Source organism: Sphaerodactylus townsendi, linkage group LG14, assembly GCF_021028975.2.
Source record: "Sphaerodactylus townsendi isolate TG3544 linkage group LG14, MPM_Stown_v2.3, whole genome shotgun sequence".
NCBI lineage: Eukaryota > Metazoa > Chordata > Lepidosauria > Squamata > Sphaerodactylidae > Sphaerodactylus > Sphaerodactylus townsendi.
This window is the reverse complement of record NC_059438.1, coordinates 5,845,331-5,864,601: the sequence shown is the minus strand read 5'-3', so window position 1 is coordinate 5,864,601 and position 19,271 is coordinate 5,845,331. Positions and strand designations below refer to the sequence as shown.

The window sequence follows — 19,271 nt, the reverse complement described above, 5'->3', positions numbered from 1 at the left end:
GCCAGGTGCATTTGCGACTGCGCACTACGAGCTCATGTCATTAGCTTTACTTGTCATCTCCCCCGTTCGATTTTTGCTACCTCGCCGCTCGACTTTCGATAAACTTCCGGGGCTGAATGAAGTTTGTTTCCGGGTTATGCCCTTTTGTGGTTACAGTGTGGTTCAGGTTATTACTTCTAAGCTTTGGTAAGTGTTTAGTGGAGAGGTGGACAAAATAGTTTTTGGACATATTCTGTAGTGCAATTTTGTGAAGTGTCACTGTACTTTGAGCCCGTTGAAATCAGTAGGGTTGGGCTGGAATAATTCTACGCAGGATTGCATTGGGGGAAAACACATTTCCAGTTGCAGGTATTGTGAATGGTCCCGCCCCGGTGCTTGTTTCCTGTGCTTTTGAATTGTACGTAGAAATGCCCCATGCGATATGTCTTGCACTTAATGGCTGGTTTGCCCCACTTTTCACTTTTTTCCTCTGTAACTACTTACACATGCTTCTGTACGTATGTGTGTATGTATGTGTATTTTCCAAATGAGGACTTGCTTCTAGTTAAATGGGTTCTAGTGCACTGATTTTACGGGACGTAGACTGGAGTAACTGTGGGACTGTGCAGTAAATCATTTAGTCAAAGATACCACACGATTCCTTTGTTTTTGTATCTGTGAAATCATAGCAGTTCTCATTTGTTATTCAGTTGTTCCTATTAACCATGGATGGTTCCCAGAGCTGGTTACAAGTTTTGAGGGGTCCTGGACAGAGAGTACCCTGCCCCCACCCCCTCTACTCACTGCTAGACCTCCACACATCCCCCCCCCCCACTCCTGTATGCTTCTCATCTGTCCTTCTGCTGTCTGCTTGTGAGATCTCACTGCCTGTGGTCACCACTGTCTGCAGCCCTTTTCCCAGTGGCAATGGGCAGTAACTAGCTGGGAGCACAATGGAGTGCTAGCAAATAAGTGAGTTGACAGCAGTGGACCCTGGCATCTGCACACCTCAGGATATACTGACGCACGCCCTGATGGTTTGTCCCTAGTGCTTTGCAGGGAGGCAGTAGTTGGGATGCTTTTTTATATCAATGAGATCAACTTGGCCACAATTGTAGAAGAACGTTGTCTCCACTGCTCCCTTTTCTTCCCACTGTATCTTAATTTTTGTGCACATTTTACATTTTTGAGGCTGAGGGAAAGGTAGAGGGTCTTTTGGAGTGGTGTGAGTTGCTCTGAGTCTGTAAAGCAGGCTGTTCGTAGGAGCATGTTTGAAACCATTGTCAGTGTTGGCTAAAGCTCTTCCTGTTTTAGGACCTCTAAGGTATTATCAGACATTCCTTGAAACCTGCAATGCTACTATATAGGTGACTGTTTATCTGTTAAAATGCATTATGTTGCCATTTATTTATTTTGCTATTGTTTTCTCCCTAGTGGGGACCTGAAGTGGCTTGCTTTGTCTTCCCCTTATTACTTGTTGGCAAGGAGTGAGAATAGTTGCAGCAGTTAGAGGCAAATTGAGGCGGACTTAAGGAGCCAGCCTAAGAAGGTTTGCTCATAAGTAAGTCCCATTTTGTTCATTGGGGCCTGCTCCCAGGAAAGTGTTACTGGCATTCCAACTATTTTAACATGTCTTCCTTTCTGCTTCTCTGTCTTTTATTGTGTTTTATTTTCTCTGCTTGGTGGCTCCTTTCCTTCTTTCTGCTTTACTTACTCTTGTAAATTTCGTTGTGCTTTACTTACTCTTGTAAATTTCGTTGTGCGTGCACAATGACAATAAAATGCTTATGCTTATGCTTTCCGGTAGTCTATATTCCTTAGGCAGGTATTTGGTCCTGATTCCCCACCTCCAACCTCTGTGGGGTCCATATTGCTAAGTATTTGAATTTATATGCATGTATGTACAACGTGCTGAAAATGCCTTAGAAGTTTTTAATTTTATTTTTAATACCTTGCCATTCTCCCCAGTGGAATCCCAAAATGGCTTAGGTTATTCTCATTGGTAGTGACTATAGAGATGAATTGTCTATGAAAACATAATTGACCATTTAGGCCAAGAAATTCCAATTGGGGATAATCCAACAGTAATTTTGTAGGATCTTCTGATAATCTCAAAATATTTGCTTCTTTTATACTCTGCCTTTTTGAACCTATTTTTAAATGCCAAATAAAGGTTGTTGTTGTTGTTGTTACTCTGCCTTTTTAACAATAGGGACCCAAAGCAGCTTACATCATTCTTCTCTCCCCCATTTTTACTCATAACAACCTTGCGAGATAGTTAGGCTGAGAGCACGTCTGGCTTACCTAGCAAGCTTGCATGAGCAAGTGGAGATTTGAACTTGGGTCTCCTGGACCCTAGTGCACTGCAAGAACTTCAGCGCTATTTTGGGTAGTTTTTGATTGGCCTTCGTAAAATTATACCTTCTTATTATTTTATGCAAAATGCACAGATTGGCCTTCGTAAAATTATACCTTCTTATTATTTTATGCAAAATGCACAGAGGCATGCCCACAATGGCATCTTCCCAACATAAGTTGCTGTCTCTACTGCTGGAATCAGGAGGCAGGCTTTATAATTGAGTGGTTTACCTGTTCAATAAATAATCCCTCACCTGAATGTAGGTTTCTGAGATAGCTATCAATCCCAAAGCACAAAGAAAGGCAGGATAGAAATTGAAACAAATTGTTCTCCTGGAAGAGGAAGCGGGGCAGAGCAGATGACTCAATTTTTTACAGATAATTTATCTTAAATGAAATCTGCTTTCTTCAACCTTGGTCTGTATGTAGAAGTATAACTGAGTGCTTTTTCCTCTGTAGATCTTGAATGTAGGTTTAGGAAATGTAGGAATGTAGGTTTAGGAAAAGTACTCCATGGTATGGGGAGTGTTTTTTAATTGAGTCTGATATTTAGCCTAATACTTATGTAGCTTATATGATTTCTCTCTATGATAGGTCTCTTGAGAAGCTTGGGCTAAAGCTGTGTCTGGTTGCTTAGTAAATTGCTGTAATTTGAACTAGTTTAGGATCTTGTGGGAAATAAATTTGAATGTTAATGTCTTTTTATTATAATTTTTTTATCTTTTGGTGTCTGTAAGGGTTTTTCGTTTTTTAAATTTTCTTCAATACTATATATTCTTTATGTTAAGATGGCAACAGCCTTTGGTTATTAACAGTGAATAAAAGAGGATATTTGCCTGGTTAGTAGTCTTTGAGTACAAATGTAAAAATTTAAAGGAAGCTGTCACCTGTGGTATACTTTTACCACAGGAAATTAGCAGTTTAATTCTATGCAGAATTACTGCTGTAACTTTGCATAAGATTATATTGTAAGTAAACATAAGGTGGGGGAACAGTGCAATTCCAAAATGGTCTGCTCAGAATTCTTCTTAGGTTTTTTCATTGGAGTTTACTTCCAGGAAAGCACTTTTAGGATTGTGCCATGTAGCCCAAACTTTATACTTGAGCCAAAAACATTTGGACTGAATCCACTTCAGACTTCAATGGGATTATGCCCAATAAATTCCAAGTATTGTGGCATATCTGAGTTGCTGATTGGATGGGAATGTCCTCTTTCCAGGCCTTGATGCTATGAAGCACTGACTGCATATGATGCGTACAGAATATCCTGCAAACATTTGTAGGTTTAGATGCAGAAAAACATTCATTTCTGTAAACGGCTGCTTAGAAGTCCATATAATTGTATCACGTGATGTGGTTGTTAAAGTTATGACATGTACCAAAAATACGGGCCTTAAGGTATGACAGTAAACAATAACTTCTTTGCGTGGTTCTATTCTTCTGCTGACAAAAATAATTTTGCCTATAAAGGAGGACAAAGAAGAAGCTGTGGTTGAAAAAGTAATCCTATAATGAATGCGTTACAAGAAAAAGTATGGCTTGGTTCCGCTTCTGGGGTTTTTTGGGGCCACTGCACCACCTAGCGGACACTTTCATGTATTTTGTTGGAATGCTATTTGTCAGTGGGCATAAACGCCGGAAAGCTTAAATCAAGTCTGAATAAGCCATCAGTCAACATGTGGCTGTTTCTCAAATAATGCCGATTAACAGTTCATTCATATTTTCTTCCCAAAGGGACTCAAAGCAGCTTATGCAAATTTCCAAGCTAATAATGTAATTTAAACCAGCAGGTTGAGCAAAACCAACATATCCTTATGCACTGGGCTGGCTGTCTTAGTTGAAAAGGGATGTCTCTGGAGTCCTTTTACATTACTCACATGCACACTCCCGTATCCATTTCATCTAGGAATAAATACACACAGACACACTCCTTTATCTCTTGGCATCCATAGGAATAAATATATGACCCTTGAAGATATAATTAAAGCTGTTTCTAGACTTCCCTAAAACCCTTTCTGTACATCCCCAAAATGCACCAAGATGACGTAGAATACCTCTGAAATATTATCCCTCTTCCCCAAATGTATTCTCTGCTTCAGCCCAATTCCATAATTGACTGTCATGTAACTTGTGAATAGGTCATTGGGACTTACTGATTCCTTCCCTGACTGTGCATTTTTCATTGCAAGTCCTGCTTTGTCCCCCCCCCTCCCCTCCCCTGGTTGCCAAAAGTAAGGCATATGACCAAGGAGGACAGGGCCTTCTTGGTTGTTGTGTCCCAGCTTTGCATTCCGTTATCCTCTTCTTTTGCCTGGCCCTATCGCTGACTGTCTTTACATGCTAGGTCTTTTAATTTTAGCAATTACCCGGTGCTTTATCAGATTTTTTCCCCCTTGGTGCTCTTAACTTTTGGCATTATTTGGTTTTAGGGTTGATCTCTGCAATTATGCAATTTCCTGTCATAGTGCTACAGCTCTGTGGGGTTTCTGATGTCAGCTGGGCATAAAAGTTTCGGGTCTGATAAGTTTGGAAGGTGAATGAGTTAGCTGGATCAATGACCTGGCTTGTGACGAGGCAACTTTGTACGTTCATATGAGCTTTCTTTCTCTACCATGTTCCTTTGTTACAGAGCAGTTTTAAGCCATCTCAGAGCCCTGCTGCGTTTTATTTGCCTTTTCATGGACTGCCAAATGTTAAATTGATCAATATTACCCTGATTAGAATTGCTCTAGGAACTTTGGTTGGCTGTTCTTTCATGCATGTTGGTTTTCTCATTATTAGACCCATTTTATACATTTTATAAGTATGTTTGAGATGTATACTAACATTCACTGGTATGAGCAAACAGAGCCACAGGGAATGATACTGCTGGACCTGTTTTCACCTGCCAGTAGAGATGGGCTTGGGACATTATGTGAGAACAGCTGGGAAAAATTGTAGATGGTGTGGGAAAGTTGCAGGAAAGTGGTTCAACTTGGCCTGCAATTACTCATTCCTTCCTTTGACAACTCGGATGGCTGGTAGGTGATTATTGCTGCTGCTTCCCTCCAAATGGGGTAACCGGAGTCAGTTTAAGTCTCTTAAGGGAGTAGTGCCAGCTTATTCCCTTCAATGTGAAAATGCTGGTAATGGACGCTATTTAATGTCACTTCCTCCTCCCAGGAAAGTGCTATTTCCACAAGGGTTTTTAAAACATCCTGAACTTAAAGCCTTGAGCTCTGGAAGGTGCAGCTTGTCATCAATATAAATAAATCCTCTCCTGAAACTGACAAAATAATCCTAGCTCATTTTTACCCCTCAGTGGATGCAGTGTTAGGGAAGGATTTGTCAGTGAAAAATGGGAGAAGAGGGCAGTCCCGCATGGTTTGAGCAGAATTGGCAGAACACTTCAATCACCAGCTTGAAATGGATGCATTTGGGGATGCCTTTTTGTTGGTTGTTTGTTTCTAGCATGAGCCGGGGAATAGCAGAGACATGAATGCAATCACTGCCTGTACTTAGATGCTGGGGTGATAGTTACTCGGCTTTACCTGTAAGCAGGGGTGTAAGACAAATTGGACTCTGTCTTGAAAGCAAATGGAGTGACAGATTTCAAGGACTCAAAGGCTGGGGCAATTGATCGGTAATTTCCAGGGTTATTGTTGCTGCCCCATTCCCATTACACACTCTCTCTCTCTCCTCTCTCTCTCTCTCTCTCTCTCTCTCTCTCTCTGGTCAGTTTGATCAGGAGAGATGGATTGTAAATTTGTTGGCTTTTTGTCATAACGTGTGCAGTTACAGCAGGACTTGTGTTTTTAGAAAACTATTCTGCTGCCTTTTGTTTATGTTTTCTGTTTGAGATATGCAACTATTTACGAGTTTGGGGTTGACATCTGTTTTACTGATTCATGTTCCCCTTCCTCCAGTTTCACTCCCATTTTTGGTCATTTCTGGTCAATAGTAATAATTTTAAAAGTGGCAGTCAGCCTTTATTAAATATGAAACTTGGCTTTCATTTTAGTCTTTAAATACAAACTTTTAAAAAAATTACACCAATCTGGCATTGTGATAATGTTGTATGCTGTGGTGAGCCGTTTCTCAAATCCAGTCAGTAAGCAGAGTTACAACCTTCTAAATCCATTGAAGTCAAAGGGCTTGGAATGGTGTAACACTCAGGGTTGCGCTGAGGATGCGCTGCATCCGTTTCCTGATCTTTGATACTCTTTGTTATTTAGGACTAGGGAGAAGTATCCATTACATGAAAGTTGTTTTTTCAGTTTTTCAGAAAGTTGTTTTTTCAGTTCTTCAGTTTTTTCAGCAGTCATCGCTATTTGTAAGCATATTTCAGCTATAACTTAGGTAGTGAGTCATTTTTTGATCTGAGATCGTAATTGGAGGGCCTCTTCATTTCTCCAGGTGGGGAAATTCCTGGAGGTTTTAGGGGTGTGGCATAGGGTGGGTGGGGTTTGGAGAGGGGAACTCATAAGGGTATAATACGGGTCTGCAACCTGCGGCTCTCCAGGTGTTCATGGACTACAATTCCCATCAGCCCCTGCCTGCATGGCCAATTGGCCGTGCTGGCAGGGGCTGATGGGATTTGTAGGCCATGAACATCTGGAGAGCCGCCGGTTGCAGACCCCTGGTATAATGTCATTGAGTACATCATCCAAAGCAGCCTTGTTCTCTGGGGGAACATCTTGGTCATCTTGTAATAATGGGAGCTTGCCATATGCTGCCTGGAAATTAGCAACTCTACTCACACTGCCATAACTACCTACTACTTTTAATACTACTAGTAGTATTTATTGCATTAGCCGTAGACCATCACAATCAATATATAAAACAAACGTTAAAAGGCATATACCGTAACTAAAAAAAAACCCCATTCATTTCTGTTGATATTGAATAATACAATAAGCATATCTCATTACCGATGGCCTATATCAATGTATCAGTGGGGAACGTAAAAGCACAAGGTGCAATATCCAGCACAAAAAATGGCAAGCAATACCATCGACATAGCCTGATATATTTGAACACCAAAGGAGAATGGGCTACAATTTGGCTTTGTTCAGAGTCATTAGGGCCGTTTTCTTCTTTATTAATACTGATAAAAAGATGAAAGTGGCCACTTTTAGTGTGACTATTGGGAATGGCCAGAAGATAATTAACTTTGTCCTCATCTGCCCCTTTAATGTCTGTCAAAATACCCTTGAGATATTTATCACATACCATGTTTCCCCGAAAATAAGACAGGGTCTTATATGACTTTTTGCTCCAAAAGATGCGTTAGGGCTTATTTTCAGGGGATGTCTTATTTTTTCCCCCATGCTTTTGTGCCCCACATGTGACCAGATCAGCTGTGCCGGGGAATCTGTTTTTTTCATTGTAATTCCATTTTGTTGAATTTAGTTTTAGATTTCCACTAATGCAAGTGGTGTATGTCAATTTTTGCTAATTTCCCCCTGACTCTGTAGACCTCTAACTCTCCCCAAATGCTGGTTTTGGAGGGAGAGGGCCCCCAGTCTCCTAGGGGTTACCCAAATTAGTCTGTTCTGTTTCCTTTTGCTTTGGGGGGATTTAGCGGAAACAGACCATGCAATGCGAGGGGCTGAGGAAAGGAGTGGTTTGCTGAGATGCATACCAGTCATACCTCGGTTTTCGACGACTTCGGAAGTCGTCAGTTTCGGTTTTCGCTGGTCGTTCCCGGCTGTTTTTCTGCCTCTGTTTTCGCTGGTCACCTCGGATGCCAACGAAATCCGGGGCAACTTTTGCGTTAATTTACGCCTTTTGCGTAAATTTGCTATGCCGTTTGCGCAGCGCAAACATTTTCGCCGGTTTCGGTTCTCGCCGATAGTCGCCGGACAGATTACCGGGTAAAACCGGTACCACTGTACTTGATTAGGGAGAGGGGGTGGAGAAGAATGCAGCAAGGAGAGTCCCGCCTCCGTTAGTATCAAAGTCCAGAATTAAAATGTGGCAGCCATCTTATCCTGAACTATGACACAAAGAGAGATCTGGTAGGGCACGTCTCAGAATAACGCCCCCTCCCTGCGGAATATGCGGAGGCGGGACGGGGCGTTGGAGGGGCACAGGTTGCGTCCCTACTTGCCATGGGCTTGCATACCAACACAAGAACCTCATTTCAGGTTTCAGTGGAGGAGGTGAGTTTCATACTTACGTTGGTAATCCCTTCCCTCAGCAGAAACTATCTCTGGATCCAACGCATTACCTGTCATTATGCTAAGAGGCACGCACAATGAACAGTTTTCTGGTGAAATTCCCTAATTGAAATCCATCTGAATGCCCATTGGTGTCACGCTGCCTCGTGAAATGCGTTGGATCCATTTTAATAAAAGGAGCTCATCCTTAATATCTTTCCCCCAAATAATTGCTTTAGATTTTAATGGTGTTTGCTTAGTGGGGTTTTTTTTTTTCCTGGCTGCATTTCTCCCAGAGCAATTGCTCTATTTTCAGATTGCTATATTATCCTTGCGCTTGGAGGCTAATATTTCTTTCAGAGCAATTGCTCAATTCCCTTGATATCCTTTCCCTGGCATTTTTGTGTATTCTTTCTGAACAATTTATATTCATACATTTTCTTTTCAAACATTTGCAGATCGGGGCCCTACCACCGCTCAGTTTTATAAGCTTCAGAGTTCCGTAGGATTGTTGGCCAGGGTAAAGTACAATTAGCCCTGTATGCTTAAACTGGTTTTCAAGATTGTGGGGGCCAGGGGATTGTCTCTAACACTTTGTAGCTGAAAATAGCGACACTCTCTCATGTAAGTCTGATAACCCAGGAACACCAACATCTAGTTAGTAAAGCAAGGAGCTTGTTCTCTCCCCTCCATTTCAACATCATGCCCGGGAAATGCAAGACAGCTGCATATTTAAACATCTTGTCTGACCCTAAGCTGAGGTGGTTATTGACCAGAGCGAGAACCAACACATTTCCACTAACCTTTTCCCCAGAGAGATTCACGGTACCTTCACAGCAAAAGCGTACCTGTGAATATTGTCAAACCTCTGAGGAGTCATTGGAGCACATTTTATTAGTTTGTCCAAAATTTAACGATTTTAGACCAAACCTGTTTTTAGGGGATCCCTTACTGGTCCATCCAAGCCTTTTTAATCTTAAATTGAACTATCTTCTGAATACAGAGAATCCCAAGCAACTGGACATAGTGGCCAAATTCTTGCTCACTATTACGAAATGATTTCCTGGTCTCCTCTTTCGCTCTGATGTATGCATTTTGAAACAGGAGTACCTGTTTTATCTTGTAAAACTGTATTTGGATTACTTAGTTCTGCTATGTTTTAATGCCTAATAAAGGTCTTTGAACTTGAACTTGAAGTCTGATAACACTACATCAGATAGATCATTGCCTGAACCCCTTCCCATATCATGTGTATCGCTGAAAGCCATACACCTTGCAATGGGGTGCATTTAATAAGTCTGCAACAGTCCTTTCTGTGCTCTCTTCAGAAATGGGGCACGATTGTGTTTGCACTGTTATCGTGTGCGCCTACTTTTCAATCAACAGTTAGGTCCCAAGGCATCTTGCGTCAGTTTAAAATGGAGACACAGAACATTAAATGACATGCATTTGTTTATCATTTTTATATCAGTCGTATTTGTTTCCCGGCTTGCGGAGCGCCTCTTTCATAATTACCTGCAACCAGAAGAGCCACATATAATCCTTTTCCTTGCTTGCTGTTCTGGTTTTCTGTCCGCAGGGAGTTTTTAACACAGTGGAACATTCTAAATTGTGATCCTTAACCTGTCATCTGTTGCATGGCTGCCCCATCTAACACCTCCTTTCTGCTGCATGTCTATTTTAAAGTAGCTCTTTGGATCTCAGCTGCAGGTCAAAGCGACTCAGCAGCATTTGTTAAGGGGGTGGAATTTTAAGCAAGTTGGAGATGCTAGTCACCCTATTTCTCCATGTGCATTTTGCTTTTGGAGACTTTCCTGCCCTCTGATTTTTCTTCTGTTTATAGCTTGTAAGCCCAGTCTACTGTTCACTAGTTTCACCACCACCCCTCCCCAGAAGTCAAAATTACTCATGCCCAACATGCACTGTCCCCATACCACCACTACCACCACCTCCCCCAACCACCCCGGTCTGTTTTAAGCACTTAATGCATCCAAGCAAGGTTTTTTGCAACCTCACAGGAAAGTTCTTTGTTTTCCTAGTTTTCGTGAAGTGGAGGATAAGAATGCGGATGCCGCATTTCTGTAGTAAGTATTGATGTTCTTTGGAATCTCTGCCCCCCGCATGAGGTATTTGTTGCTAGACTAGTTCTTTAATTGGTAACTTTGACCTTGATCTGAAGGAGGTCTCAAAACAGAGGACGACGGATTCTGTTTTTGAATTTTTTTAAAAAAAAATCTGTGTAGTTTTTCTCATATTGCTTGCTGAGCTTCAAGTACTTCAAAGCTGGTGGAGCAAGAAGTCATAGCAAACAATAATGAATTTCTTCATTTTTCCTGTGCTGAGTTCAGACTACCCTGATTTTGCAAGATCATGGAAGCTAAGCAGGATTGGCCCTGATTTGTCCTTGAATGGGGGACCACCAAGGAAGTCCAGGGTTGCTATGGAGTGGTAGGCGATGGCAGATCACCTTTGTTATAGCTTTAAAAGGGGCTTGGACAGATTTATGGAGGAGAAGTCGATTTATGGCTACCAATCTTGATCCTCTTTGATCTGAGATTGCAAATGCCTTAACAGTCCAGGTGCTCGGGAGCAACAGCCGCAGAAGGCCATTGCTTTCACCTCCTGCATGTGAGCTCCCAGAGGCACCTGGTGGGCCACTGCGAGTAGCAGAGAGCTGGACTAGATGGACTTTGGTCTGATCCAGCTGGCTTGTTCTTATGTTCTTATGTTCTTATGTTATTCTCTTGTCTTGAAAACCCTGCAGGCCACTGTAAGTCAGCTGCAATTTGATGCCCCTTTCCACCACTTATTTTTTGCAGTGTATGAAATGGCGTGGCTTAGACTGGCCCACCCCTATGATGGCTGTAGAAACTTCTGGCTTACATACTCAGCCCCCTCCCTCACTCCTTAGCTTGCCCTACACCGTCCCAAGCCTCTTGAAACCACAGTTTCCAATGTGATTGGGAAGCTTTGTTGGGCTTGGAACTGTGTAGCTCTGCTTCGGATTGCATCGCAAAAAAAAAAAATACTCTCCCCTTTTCTTCATCTACTGGCTCAGTGCTATTTCGCACAGTGCATAACTTATAGAATTTGATGACCACTAACTGTGTATACTGTAGAGGGAGACTAGACAAATGTATGGAGCATTACAGGTACATTGCTATTAGTCGTGGGATCTCATTAGGCATGGAACACCCATGTACCGAGGCAGTCTACCTCTGAATTCCAGTCATGGAGATTAGCAAGGAAAGGCTGTTGCCTTGATGTTCTGTTTGCGAGCTTTCCAGAGGCTTCTGGTCGGCCACTGTGGAAAACAGGTGACTCTTTAGTAAGTTGATGGTGACCCATTATTGGTTGGAAATTAAATACAGGAGCACTTTCATAACCTCGTCTTTTAGATCTTTTTACAGACACAAAAATTCAGAATAAGATGTCACAGTCAGAAATATGCTAGATGTAAAGTAAATCTTAATATCTTTCTCTTGGCAGGGTAGAAAAGTTTTAGCTTTTGCTCGTATGCCTGGCTTAGTGCATGATGCACCCAGACCTGTCTCCTCACCTGCATACGGAAGAGTGCAACCTCGTCATACGTCTACTGAAAGAGTGTCACAGTGAGGTAAGCGAGGAAGTCCACGGCCGCTGTGTAGAGGCAGCCATTGGCCAACTAACTCCGAATGTCTCTTGCCTTGAAAACCCTACAGGGTTGCCATAACTCAGCTGCGACTTTACGGCGCTTTCCACCACCGTCTCCAGACACACTGAAAGAAATTCTAGAGGCTGTGGAGCAATGGCCCTTGCATGGAAAAGGTCTCAAATTCTGTCTCTTCTGTCTCCAGATTCTGTCTCTGATTTTCACTGTCATTCCAATCAAAGTTGCATCCTTCCAAGGCTGTTGAATTCCATAGACTCAAAAGGGTGTAACTGTGTTTCTGATGGGTGGAACTTTTTCTGCTGGACAGCAGAGGAGACAATACTGGGACAGCTGTATAAGGCAGCTTCAGCGTGGTGTAGTGGTTAAGAGCAGGTGCACTCTAATCTGGGGAACCGGGTTTGATCCCCCACTCTTGAGCTGTGGAGGCTTATCTGGTGAACTAGATTAGCTTGTGCACTCCAACACAGCTGGGTGACCTTGGGCGAGTCACAGTTCTTCGGAGCGCTCTCAGCCCCACCTACCTCACAGGGTATTTGTTGTGAGGGGGGAAGGGAAAGGAGATTGTAAGTCCCTTTGATTCTCCTTGGAGGAGAGAAAGGGGGGATATAAATCCAAACTACTCCTGCTGCTGCTGCTCCTCCTCCTCCTTCCTCTTCCTCTTCTTCCTCTGTGATTGCCAAGAAATATTTTTGGGTTTTTCAAGGATGACGTGTTAAATGCTGCAGCAGAGAAACAATTCTGCCAGTGTATCCTGTAGAAGTGGCCCAGTCTTGCTCACGTGCTCATTGAGTGCCATTGTCCTCTTGAGCAGCAACAAGCTTGTCACTGCTGTCTAATTATGCAATAATGGGTAATTAAGAGCCGTCTTTTCTGCTTGGCAGAATTAATCAATGGTAACATCCATACCTTTCCCCGTCTGCAAGGGAATCTTTCTCTGGATTAGCATCATGGATTCTTTCTTGTTTGAGGATAGGTGAATCCTTCCATGTAATTTATACATCCACCGGATCAGTTCTAGTTGAGAGGTATCTTTGATTACTTGAATAACATAAAAACAGAAGCCTGGCCTTTTTCGTGCATATGTTTTTTAAAAAGCTGTGCTCAGCATACATATGAAATCACAGACGGCTGCTGTGAAGAGTCAAAGAGAGGTGTTTTTACATATGAGCCCTGTTCAATTTTGATGGTTTTATTGTTCAAGACCTTGGTCTAAGAACAAGGGGCTTGAAAGAGGGAAAGAAAGAAAGAAAGAAAGAAAGAAAGAAAGAAAGAAAGAAAGAAAGAAAGAAAGAAAGAAAGAAAGAAAGAAAGAAAGAAAGAAAGAAAGAAAGAATGAATGAATGAATGAATGAATGAATGAATGAATGAATACTGGTTCCCTAGTGGTAGTTTGTTGAAGTTTTCATTGAACTGATTGCCTATGATGACCAGGAATTCCTGAAATACCTCCTGTGACAGCCATCTGCTGTACAGACACCCTGATGGGGGAGGGGGATATGAAATGGGGTGAGCTCAGGATCGGAAGAGACATTCTAAGGACCACAATACTTCCTGATGCTATCAAGTAACCATGCTTGGTAAGCCATGTCATATTGTCAGGGCACCTAATGCCGGTGCTTAAAATACAGAAATTTATTTGCCCAAGCCATGGGCTGTTTATGCACAAGGTGTAGTCCAGGGAATTGCTTTGCCTCTTTCATTGAGGGAAGAGGGGGAATCATTTTTGGGATGGGCTAGAACTGTGGTGGCGAACCTTTGGCACTCCAGATGTTATGGACTACAATTCCCATCAGCCCCTGCCAGCATGGGGCTGAAGGGAATTGTAGTCCATAACATCTGGAGTGCCAAAGGTTCGCCACCACTGGGCTAGAATATTCACATAACTGTGATCACAACTGATATTGCAATTTGAAGAGCTTTAACAAATCCCTTTAACTATGGGTGCAATGAGATCTGTGCCTTTAAGAAGCAGTTGGTGGATGGAGTTAAGAGAACCAGGAAAAGCAGAGGCCGGTTGAGACTTCAGCAAGCAGCTGCGGGGCAGGCAGAGAATGGCCCCTTGTGTGTAAACAGAAATGAGAGGAGACCACACTACAGCCCCTTCGCAGCTAAGAGCCTCGAGGTAAGCGTTCCATGCATAATGGGCTATGCTAAGGCAACACTTGGTGCACTTACTTCCTCTTCACAGAAGAAGTGATTCTGCTTTGCCAAGATCCCACACTCCAGTTTTGTAGTTGGTGTTGCAAAAGTGGACTCAGGTCCCTGCTCCACTTAGAAAGGTTGCTTTGCAATTAGAGTAGAAATCTTCTCCAGCCTGCCAGATGGTGAGTGTAAGAGAGTGGTTAAAAGGCTGTTGAAAAGCACGAACTAATCCACATTAAGGGATATTGATCCAGGAGCAAATGGCTTGATTGCAGCCATCATTACCCTGTTGCTGGCATATCTAGATTTTTGTTCCTCCACACTCTTCTATCAGGGCTCACAAGACTGATTTTTCTAGGGCAATTCCCTTGAACTCTGAAGACCTGAATCAAGAACTTGCATGAACTATTGCGTAAAAGACTGTACAACAAATTTGGAAGCTCACTTCCATTTGCTCGGCGGTTTTCGGCTAGCCACACTCCCTCAGCCCCTGCCGCCTGAAACTGGGCAACAACATTGGTGGGCCTTACATGTCATTGTTAGGGTTAATAACTGAATCTATGCAAACTTTTGTGAATGCTTGAAAGTACTATACAAATGTTGCTGCTGTAAAATGATTTATGTGAAAAGGAGCTGATGTACAGGTAGGGGTTTCAGATGCATACTTGAACCTCAGAGGTTCTGTTGTGGGGAGAGGAAGGGAAAGGAGCTTGTAAGCCACCTTGAGTCTCCTTGCAGGAGAGAAAGGTGGGATCTCTTCTCTTCCTCTTTTTATTAAACTCTATGGAGCTCTTGGTTTGGCCCTCCTAAGCCTTTGCTACAGACTTTCTCTGCTCTCACAGCTTCCCAGACTATATTTGCAAGAGGTAAGTGCTTTTCTTGTGAGTGCATTTATCTTTTCCTGGCAACAGCGACAAAGCTCCTTGTGTGACCAAAAATTATGGGGCTGACTTCTCAATGAATAGCAACTGCTATTTATGCGTTGCCAGTTGAACTGCAAGTTTGTCTTGGATTGCATGCGTCCTTTGCTGGCTAACTTCAAGTATGTTTTGGGGACATACTTAATATCAATTAGATGTCTCTTCAGGGAATTATGGGGCTCTTGCACGGTATTAATGTCAGTTTAAAAGCTCCAAATTACCATTACCATTAGCACATTCCTATTCTCTTCTAGCATAGGTGGGGACCTGAAGATCACAGCTTGCTTTCTTTAAGAAAAGGCAAAAGTTGGCATTACAAAACTGTTCTTTTTCTTCACCTCAGCACTCCATCATGAAATTCTTTGGCCGTTGCAATGAACTTGACAGAGAAATGAGGACGTGTTTAAAGAGAGAGGTAAGCCTCTGGTAACCTTCAGACCATTACACAGAGGGGGTGGTTAAATCATCATTGCTCTATATGGGCTGGATCCTACAACTCCCTTCCACGAAGTAAGTTGTGTTTTGCTCTGAAGCAAGATTCCTTGTTTAGCGGAAGAGAATTGTAACATCCAAACCAGTATCCGAATGTGCAGTTTTAAAAGTGCACTTCTCTTCATGAATCTGAGGTCTCTCTGAATATTTATGAAAAAAGAGCTCATAACCTGTACTTGGAATATGAAGTACACTTCCTAGAAAAAAAGTTCACTTTTAAAAAAACAGAAGAACTTATAGAAAAAGGAAAAAGGAAATACAGTTGCTTATAACTGTTATATGGTTCTTATTATTAAGTATTGATTATGTTACTGATTTTAATTGTTTTTATGGCTAATGTTGGACACCGCCCTGAGCCCTTCGGGGGAGGGCGGTATATAAAACTGAAAAAAAAACACCTATATATATATTAGCTCTAACACATTGGTTCTTGGAATTACAACACTAATATCATTTAGAGAGAACATTGCAGAGTTTTTAATTTCTTTATTAAAAATGTTCATTTTGACCTTCTCCACATGAGTTATATGTGGTCTGGTTGGCTCCTTTTGGTTGTGTGTTCCCTGCCCCCCCCCCCCCCCGGGCCCTCCACCACTGGCTTCGCCACATCACCAAAGTGAATTTGTTCATCTCCCAATAGATTGTTTGGCTTTTCTCTGATCTTTCCCAAGTCTGCTTTGTTGTAAGGATCCTATCAAAATCTGGATGGCTACTATATGGATGAAAAAGCGTGGATTTTCCTAATTCTGCTCACACGGCATCCATTTTCCCTGCCCCAATCCCCATGGTGACCATTTTCTTCCACCACCAAGAGACTTTGTTTGGCAATTGAATATCAAGCCAAACAGGTGCTCTATCCCTGATCCACAGCTCCTCTGACAAACTCTGCCTCCTGTGCCTGGATGCTCCGGAGAATCAGAGGTTTACTCAAGACTAACCAAACCCAGAAGTCTTTGGTGACTCCATTTATGGGATGGGAGAAGCATGAAGTCAACCCAACAGCAGGCCTTTATCATGACCTTAATTGTGTTTACCATAACATCTGAATGCAACCTAGATCATAAGGGAATTACATCCTTCTCCCTGTCTAAAAAGTTATTACAATCAGCTGAGATCTTAGAAGAAGAGTTTGGATTTATACCCCACATTTTTCTCCTGTAAAGAGACTCAAGGGGGCTTACAAGCTCCTTTCCCTTCCTCTCCCCACAACAGACATACCTTGTGAGGTAGGTGGGGCTTAGAGAGTTCCAAAGAACTGTGACTAGCCCAAGGTCACCCAGCAGGAATGTAGAAGTGCGGAAACACATCTCGTTCACCAGATAAGCCTCTGCCACTCAGGTATAGGAGTGGGGAATCAAACCCGGTTCTCCAGATTGGAATCCACCTGCTCTTAACCACTACAGCACACTGGCTCTTAGGGTTTGTGGACACAGCACGTATTTTTCACTCCCCGGTCCATTTTTCATTTTCTTTCCCCACATTTCCTTAGAAGGTCTATTGGTGTTATCCCTTGGTTGCTGCTTCCACTGCATGTACGTATACAGGGCTTGGTATATGTCGCAAGATTTCTGTTTTGCCTGGGGCTTTGGCTTTTTGGCTAGCATCGCTTATGCAGGTTTTTTTCCTGTCTTCACAGTCTCAGAGCCACATGTTTAAATATCAGCTGGAGGGCTTAGAAAGCTTTTGGCGTCTGGGAAAAAGCTATTTTGTCGTTGTTGTTTTGTTTTTGCAAACAGCATTCTATCTAAAGCAAACTGAGAGACTACAGATGCAGATTAAATAATCATTGTACGGTGGCGATTTTTTTAAACCAATGCAAATGTAATTTGTGTCCTCCAAAAAAACCCGATTGCTCCTCCTGAATGATTCAGGCAGGGCTGCATTTAAATGGAGTGACATAACTTATCTATTATTCATTTATTGCCTCGTGTTTTTTCCCTTCCAGTACCAAGCAAACAGAGCCAAGAGCCGAGAGCATGCAGAAGAACTGAGGCAGAGATTGAGGAGTGCTACCAAGCTTGAGTAGAGCTCCACAGAATTGGCGTCTGGGCTGGGGGTCAGTTCAGAGTCCGGAATCCATGCCTTTGACGTTTTCTGAACCGTGGAGTGCGGAACAACAACCAACTCTGAAGTGTTTATGATAAAAATTGGCTGCAGGTGGCACCGAATGGCTCTTGAGGCATTTTTGGATGCTCTGACAAAAGACTTTGCAGAATACAATTTGGCTCGAGGGTTTTGTCTGTTTGAAAGATTATTTATAACTTTATTTAAGCAGAAAATGACACATGCGCTCACATACCCGTGTTTCCCTGAAAATAAGACAGGGTCTTATATTAATCTTTGCTCCAAAAGATGCGTTAGGACTTATTTTCAGGGGATGTCTTATTTTTTTCCATGATTTTGCATCCCTCATGTGACCAGATCAGTTGCACCAGGGAATCTGTAGCTAGGGCTTATTTTTGGAGTAGGGCTTATATTTCAAGCATCCTCCAAAAATCCTGAAAAATCATGCTGGGGCTTATTTTCGGGGTAGGTCTGATGTTTGGGGAAACAGAGTAGTTTGTTTTGAAGGGAGTACCCTGGAAAAATACTAAGATAGAAGCAGCTTTCTTTTTCTCTTTCTCCCTCTCTTTCTCTTGCTGGTCCTCCCCCCCCCCCCGTGACCTTGGGCTAGTCACAGTTCTCTCAGAACTCTCTCAGTCCCATGTATCTCACAAGGAAGGTCTCTGTTGTGGGGTAAGGAAGGGAAGGTGTTTGTAAGCAGCTTTGAGACTCCTTATGGTTGAGAATGGTGGGGTATAAATCCAAACTTCTTACAAGAGTAGTCTCCAGTGTACCAGCCGAATATCAGTCCTGAACTCCTTTGGATATCTGGAGTATAATACATTTGTTATTTATTTACTTCATTTATACCCCACATTTCTGCCCAGCGGGGACTCAAAACAGCACACGTCATTTTCCTCTCTTCCGTTACATCCTTGCAATGACCATATGAGGTGACTGGGTTGTGTGTGTATGTATGACTTGTCCCAGGTCACCTCACAAGGTTGTGTGGCAGAGTAGCATTTTAAACCTGGGTCTGCAATATCCCAGTCTGGCACAAACCATAATACCACGTTGCCTTCCTCACTTAGGGCACTTTTGCACATGCGCTTTCAATCCACTTCCACAATTGTTTGCAAACGGATTTTGCTATTTCACACAGTAAAATCCAGCTGCAAAGTGGATTGAAAGTGCATCATTCTGCATGTGCGAAAGTGCCCTTGGAGCAATAAAGTGAGTGATTGGGGCGGGGGGGGGGGGCTGTGTGTGTGATAGGTACTTGTCCAACTGTGCTGGCATATGTCCTCCACTGAGGCTCACCTGGCATCAAATCTACAGTTGTTCAGGCACCAAGTTAAAATGTTTTTATTTTCCTGATCTTTTCTTTAGTTGTCCCAACAATTTTTTTTTAAATTGGTGGCTCCCTGTCTGTTTTTATCTTTCCACGAGGAACACAGTAATCAGAATGAAACGTATAACTGTACCAACCAAGCTTTGGGAAGAGTCAATAGGGTTACGTTTTGCATTCTTAAAACAGAAACATAC

The 19,271-nt window shown here is 42.6% G+C and overlaps 1 protein-coding gene across 5 annotated transcripts; it reads left to right on the top strand.

Moving 5' to 3' along the window:
• The first annotated feature begins 37 nt into the window (after nt 1-37).
• CMC2 (C-X9-C motif containing 2) lies at nt 38-17,915 on the top strand. 5 transcript variants are annotated; one of them, XM_048515542.1, is made up of 6 exons: nt 79-186; nt 8,936-8,997; nt 10,517-10,561; nt 11,967-12,093; nt 15,535-15,606; nt 17,629-17,915. In XM_048515542.1, exons 4-6 carry the CDS (start codon nt 12,010-12,012, stop codon nt 17,707-17,709), a joined length of 237 nt encoding a protein of 78 aa, XP_048371499.1. In that variant the 5' UTR covers nt 79-186; nt 8,936-8,997; nt 10,517-10,561; nt 11,967-12,009; the 3' UTR covers nt 17,710-17,915. The 5 variants fall into 5 exon arrangements, with proteins under 5 accessions (XP_048371494.1, XP_048371495.1, XP_048371499.1 ...); XM_048515539.1 differs by lacking the exon at nt 8,936-8,997 and adding an exon at nt 1,414-1,540; XM_048515538.1 differs by lacking the exon at nt 8,936-8,997 and having other exon boundaries at nt 59-186.
• Nucleotides 17,916-19,271: the final 1,356 nt, after the last annotated feature.